Genomic DNA, 6,774 nt, shown 5'->3' on the forward strand with positions numbered 1-6,774 from the left:
TGGGGGGGGCCCTTTAAGGAGCTGGCAGGTGGGAAATGATGCGCAGTCCTGGGCAGGATGAAGCCCAGCTGGTAGTGGGCTGGGAGGTGGTTATAAAAGGAGCAAGGAGGCAACCCCTGGGGTTTGGGGCTGGGATGGGGATTGTGTCTGCTTGTGAGGCTGCTGGCTGAGCACTGAGACTTCAGCACATACGTGGATTTTGGGCTCTGCAGGTTGTAACCTGTGGGTGCAGCCAAATCTCAAGTGCTGGGTTCAGTTTTGAGCCCCTCACTCCAAGAAGGACATGGAGGTGCTGGAGCATGTCCAGAGAAGGGCAACGGAGCTGGGGAAGGGTCTGGAGCACAAGTGTGCTGAGTTCCCAGCTGAGGGAACTGGGGTTGTTGAGCCCGGAGAAAAGGAGGCTGAGGGGAGACCTTGTGGCTCTGTGCAAGTCCCTTGGAGGAGGGTGGAGAGAGGTGGGGGTGGGTCTGTTCAACCAAGGAACAAGTGACAGGACAAGAGGAAATGGCCTCAAGTTGCACCAAGGGTAGTTTAGATTGGATATTGGGAAAAATATCTCTACTAAAAGGGTTCTCAGCACTGGAACAGGCTGCCCAGGGAGGTGGTGGAGTCACCTTCCCTGGGGGTATTTAAAAGATGGGTAGTTGTGGTGCTTAGGGACATGGTTCTGTAGGCATGGTGGTGTTGGGGTGATGATTGGACTTGATGATCTCAGAGGTCTTTTCCATCCCTAATGATTCTAACTGCTCTCTGTTTTGCTCTTTCAGGGGGTAACATCTGCACCACCCGTGGGGTGAACTCCTGCCAGCAGTGCCTGGCCGTGAGCCCTGTCTGCGCCTGGTGCTCTGCAGAGGTAAGAGCTGGGGGGAGGCTGAGCAGGGCTGGAGCTTGTCCCTGAGCAGGACAGGAGACCTGTAGCAAGGGATGAGCCTTTGGGCTGTGAGATGGGTGCTGGTCCCTGTGTTACAGCCCCAAGCTTGGTCTCCATCTATTCCCACTGTGTCTAAACACATTCTTGGTGGCACCTGGCTCTGACCACAGCTGGAGATGCACATCATGGGGTTTGAGCTGCCTGTTCCTGCCTTGCTCTGAATATCTGCCCCTTATCTGGGTGTGTCAGCAGGAGGGACGTGGAGGTGGCTGGGAAATGCCGTTTCCTTTGGGAATTCGCTTTGTTTCTCAAAAAGTGGTTTTGTTTAGGTTTGATTCTTGAAAACCCATTGTAGAGCTCTGGCTAAAGGACTTTAATGGCTGGAAGGGCTGGAAAAGGAAGGGAGCTTGATGGGGGCAATTCAAAAATACTGATTAGAAGATGGGGTTTGGGTTTAAAAGCTCTTTTTTTGTTGGAAAGAGAGGGGGAAGGAAGATAAGGTGCCTGGTTTGGGTTACTGAGCTCAAGAGGATGAGAGAGCTGAGCTGTGGCTCTAAAGTCACCCTGTTGGGGGGGTGAGATCCTGGAAGATCTACCACGTTCCCCTCCAAAAATGCTGCCCTGAGGGTTGGTCCATCTGGGAAGGAAGGGAAGAGAAGGGAGTTTCCCAAGAGAAGGGAGAGCAGCCCAGGGGCAGAGACAAGGGGAGGTGAGGCTGGGATGGGGAGAGGTGATGAAATGTCCTTCAGGGTTTGGCAGCCTGCAGCAGTTCCCCTCTAGCAAGGTGTTTCTTGTGTTCCTCTTCTCCATCCATGACACCTTCATTCCTCTGGCTGCGGCCGTGCCTGTGATGCCCACCAGGAGTGGGAAAAGTCCTGGGCAATAGTGACCCAAGCTGGAAAACACTGTTGGACCATGCTTGCATGGTCCGATGCGTTGGGGTCAGTGTGTATCTAGAGGGGATGCTGCACCCATCAGATACCACCAGGTATCTCGGTGTGGGGTGTGAATAAAGCTGCTTGTGCCCCATTTTATATCCCACAAGAATATTTGGAGCATGGTAAGGGCACTCTCTTCCCTTTCCAAAGGGGGAACGGCCGCCTGGGCTGGGCTTGCTCCTTCCCAGCAGCCTTCCTGGGCCGGGCTGGTGTCTTGACGCTGCACTGGGGGCTACGATGGGGTTGGGTTTGTTGTTTCTTTTTTTTTTTTTCTTCCTTCCACATCAGCAAAGGTTTCCAAAAAAGGAAATATTTCCAGTGCTGCTCAGGGTTATGCTCATGGACAGACGTGACAAGCAGCAAGGGAGCCGTCCTGCTGCCAGCAACCAGCTCTGGGAGAGCCAGGCTGTGAGCTCTGCTCAGCAACTCTGCCTCCAACATCTGGACCACATTGTCCTAATTTAGCAAATGAGGGTTTTTTTTCTGTGGGTTTGTTTAATTTCCCTGGGGTGGGGGAAGTCTCTGATGCTGCCCCCAGCTTTTTTTTTTTTTTTTTAAAAGGACAGTGCCCTTATTTGAGCTCCTGCTCCCACTCTGCTGCCTTCCCAAGGACCTGGGGGTTATCAATTACTCCTGCTCCATCCTGGCTTTGGACAGGAGAAAGATTTCTTTGCCATTTCACGTGGTCACTGACCCCATGGAGTGCTGATGCAGAGGAGAATTGAGTTTTATTTATTTTTTCAGGAAACTTGACCACTCTAACCAACAAATAGACATGCCCATCCACTAACTTTTCTGTTTGGAAAAAGTCAGCCAAGACTCAGCCCTAAGATGTGGCTCCAAAATCAATTTGGAGATTAGAATGGCAGATCTTCCAGGGTCTCAGCCACCCAAACTGTCACCCACTCTGGTTCCCTTGGAGGAAAGGTGGAGACAAGGCTGGATTAAGGTTTGATTTAGAGAAGCTGCTGGAAAGTTTTAGTTTAATGTGTGGATACATCTGTGCTTGGGGTCTTCCCAGGAGCTCTCCTGCAGAGAAGCTGACGCTGTATGTGGTTACCTGTGAGATGAAAACAGAGATGCCCTGGGGATATGTGACTTCCCGCAGCGAGGGAGCTGGGGGATGGAGCTGGCTCTGTCAGCACCCTGCCTCACCCTGTCCTTGCTTGCAGGGTTTGGAGGCAGCAATCGGGGGATAAACTCACTAGATTTCCCATCCTGGAGGGAGTTTGAGCAGATGCTGAGCTGAAACCTCCTTCCCTGCAGCAGGATGGAGGGGGAGCTGGGGAGGATCTCAGCCAAGGGCTGTGGGATGTCTTGTGAGAGAGGAGGTGGGAACACAGACCCCTCCCAGCATCTTGTGGGCAGCAGGTCGAGTGAGGGGATTCTGCCCCTCTGCTCTGGTGAGACCCCCTGGAGTGTTGCATCCAGGTCTGGGGTCCTCAGCATGGGAAAGATATGGAGCTGCTGGAGTAGGTCCAGAGGAGGCCACAGAAATAATCAGAGGGCTGGAGCAGCTCTGCTGTGAGGACAGGCTGAGGGAGTTGGGGCTGTTCAGCCTGGAGAAGAGAAGGCTCCGGGGAGACCTTATTGCACCTTCAATACTTGAAGGGGCCTGTAAGAAAGATGGGGACAGACTTTTGAGCAGGGCCTGTAGTGACAGGACAAGGGGAGATGGTTTTAAACTAAAAGAGGGGAGATTTAGACTGGATAGAGGGAAGAAATTCTTTGAAATGAGAGTGGTGAGACCCTGGCCCAGGTTGCCCAGAGAGGTGGTAGAAGCCCCATCCCTGGAAACATTCCAGGTCAGGTTGGACAGGGCTTTGAGCACCCTGATCTGGATGAAGATGTCCCTGTCACTGCAGGGGGTTGGACTAGATGACCTTGAAAGGTCCCTTCCAGCCGAAACCAGTCTTATTCTATGACATCCAGTGCCATCCAGGCTGTGCTGACAGGGAAGTGGGCTTTGTGGTGTGTGTGTGGTAGTGGATGAAGTCCCTGTGCTGTGAGTTTGTCATCAGCAAGCCTGGGCTTGAGTTGTTCCTACATGGGGCTGTGTCCAAGTCACTGAGTCTGCAAGTCTATGGAGACTGGGGTGAGGGAAAAATAGATGAGGGACTGTGGGCTTTGAGGGTCCATGTGCCTCATTGATGGCCCAATCACTTCTTCCTTGGCCTTTTGCAGTGGTTTTGTTGTTTGGGAAGTGCATCCTGAGTCAATCATGATGTTCAAGGCTCCAGGGAAAGGAGAACAATGTGGCCCTGGGGTTAAAGAGTTTCTCCAAGGGAATCTTCCATTAGGAAAGATACTGGTAAACCCATAAGGTGCTCCACGGACTTTGAGGTCCTGGGAGCTCCCCAGGATCTCCAGGTATCACCCAAGAGCCCAGCACCACAGTTAAAAACCTGGCTACCCAACCTGCTTTTTACCTGCATATCTTTCCCGTGAGCTCCACACCTGGGACAGGAATGTATGTGGTGATTGATGGGGTCTGGAGCAAACCAGGCACATCTTCCCGCAGCAGGGAGCTCTGTGGGGCCAGCTTGTGGGGTGGGTGGGTGAAAGGGAGATAATTTAGAGGGATGACTTGTCTTCTTCACTGACAGCACACTGTCCAGGCAGCGAGGGAGGGAGCGGGAGGCCATGGGGGAGGAACATGCCTGCTGATGTATTTTCTGGCTATCACTTGGCCACCATTTCCAGATGGGTGTAGGCCAGCCAGAACCTCCTGACACAATTTGCGTTCTTCTACTTGTTTGTGTAAAGCACACAAATTCATTCCTGGGTTCAGCCAGCCTGGACCTAGAGGAGGTGATATCCCAGATGGGGAACCTCTCCAGTGCTGGGAGGCTGCAGCGTTGGGATCCAGCTTCCCAGGAGCAGGGAGGGAGATGAACCAGCCCCACCAGGACTTGTGCCACCTTCCCCCTTTTTGCTGCAGGGAAAGGCTGTGCTGGTCATCTGCTGTAGGACTTTGAATGGAGAAGGGCTTGGGCTGTGGGAGGGAGATGAAGGAAACGCTTTGGAGGGGAGGGTGGTTGCTGCCTGGCCGGGAATGTGCAGCAGCAGATCCTGGCAGCATTGGGCTGGGAAAGAAATTCTTCCCATATTTGTCTTCATGAGAAACTGAAGCGACGTGAGCCCTTCTGAACGCGCCGAGATAAGGGCGAGGAGCCGGCAGCTTTCTAGGAAAGGAGGGACAGGGCTGGAGCCCCACCATGACTCCACACTTTGTGCTTCCTGCCCCTGACAGGCACTTGATGGCTTCTCCTGCAGCCCTGTTGCCTTTTCACCGCTTCATTCCTTTTTTGGTTTTCCTGTTCCCCAGTTGGCTCCATCTGGTAGGAAGCTGGAGAGCTGGAGATAAGCATGAGCCATTCTCTGACAGGAACTGAGCGCTGCTCCATGCGATGGGCTCACCCTCAGTGGGGCTGTTCCTTGCTCGCAGTGGGATTTCTAAGGGTGTGTGTCCAGAAAATGGAGGGAAAGGGTGGCTCTTCTTTTGCCAAAGTCTAGAAAATAAAAAAAAGTCCCAGACCCTACTCCTCACCCCCAGCCTGCCATGTTCACATCCCACATCACCCTCTTCTAGCCATCCCACATAGATGGGCTTTGCTTTTAGCTTTGTCAAAAACCAAACTTGAGGCTCCAGCTGCTAGGACAGGGATATGTGGCCCATCGCTCCTTCTTGGCAGGGGTTGCTGAGTTCTCCTGCAGAGCACAACAGACCAAAACGTCCTCTGAACCCCAGCAGGACTTGCTGATCCTCGATCCCCTGTGTCTGCCACCTGCCTTGAGCAGAGAACCTGTGCCTCAAAAAGCCTCTTATCATGGTCTTGTATTCATAGAATGGTTTGGGTTGGAAGAGACCTGAAAGCTCATCTAGTCCCAGCCCCCCTGCCATCAGCAGGGACACCTTCCACTAGACCAGGTTGCTCAAAGCCTCATCCAACCTGGCCTTCAACACTTCCAGGGAGGAGCAGCCACAGCTTCTCTGGCCATCCTGGGCCAGTGTCTCACCATTCAGTGTGATTAGACTCTCCAGGGAAAAGGGGACCCTCTCTCCTCTTCCCAGCATAACCCTGATGCATTCCCAGGGGAACTGGTTCCTGACCGTGTCCCTCTCCCACAGGTCTTGGCACAATCGTCCCCTCGTTGTGACCTGCATGCCAACCTCCTGCAAAACGGCTGTGGGCAGGACTACATCGAGTTCCCCACCAGCACCGTAACCATCCTGGAGGACCGACCCCTCAGCGATAAGGGCTCAGGTGGCTCCACCACCACCCAGATGAGCCCCCAGAAAATACAGCTGAACCTGCGGCCAGGTAAGAGCCCCCAAACTGCTGTGGGAAGGGGAGATGGAGTGGGAATAACCTGAAGGGCTCAAGCGATGGGTGAACCATCACTCAGCCCCACTGGCCAAGGTTGCCTTGTGCCCATTGAGGGCGAGACCAGGCTGGGGTCTGCACCAAACCATCCAGGACCAATCCTGATGGGCAGCCAGGCTGTCTGCAAGCTGGTTTCTGCAGTTCAGTCTCTTGGCTCAATCCTGTGGTACCCTGACGGGCAGGATGGGATGAGACTTCAGCAACACACGGGCTTATTTCAGAAAGCTGTTTAGACCTTGGCCACTGCTGCTGTTCTCTGAATGCTTTGGTGGAAGTCAGCTCGTGTCTAACGAGCCATAGAGCAGCTGGTAGGGTTGGACTGCCAACAGGTCCCTGTAATTTCCCAGGCTCGTTTCAGCCAGGCAGGCTGGAGCCAACTAACTGTTATGGTCGTTTGCCAGTATCAAGGAGTTTCAAGTGATGCCAGGCAGGAGGCAAAACTAACAAGCGTCACTCACCCAAGATCACAAAACCGGTTTGGGGAATGTGGAGCGAGTGGTGCCATCACTGTGCTCTGCCCCACACATAGTCCACCATGACCATCCACTCCTGGGTGACTCTTCCAATCTCAGCAGGA

General features: G+C 53.5%; 1 protein-coding gene across 2 annotated transcripts in view; it reads left to right on the forward strand.

Annotated features, from left to right (window-relative positions):
• The window catches only part of ITGB3 (integrin subunit beta 3), a 22,497-nt gene that overhangs the window by 4,663 nt on the left and 11,060 nt on the right, over positions 1 to 6,774 (forward strand). Inside the window, exons 2-3 of one of the 2 annotated variants that reach the window (XM_010168533.1) lie at positions 768 to 853; positions 5,942 to 6,134. In XM_010168533.1, coding sequence (XP_010166835.1) covers positions 768 to 853; positions 5,942 to 6,134 — 279 coding nt within the window. The remainder of the gene's footprint in view (positions 1 to 767; positions 854 to 5,941; positions 6,135 to 6,774) is intronic. The other variant, XM_029085095.1, reaches the window with a different exon arrangement.

The sequence above is a fragment of the Antrostomus carolinensis genome, unplaced genomic scaffold (assembly GCF_000700745.2).
Source record: "Antrostomus carolinensis isolate BGI_N321 unplaced genomic scaffold, ASM70074v2 scaffold16735, whole genome shotgun sequence".
Lineage (NCBI taxonomy): Eukaryota > Metazoa > Chordata > Aves > Caprimulgiformes > Caprimulgidae > Antrostomus > Antrostomus carolinensis.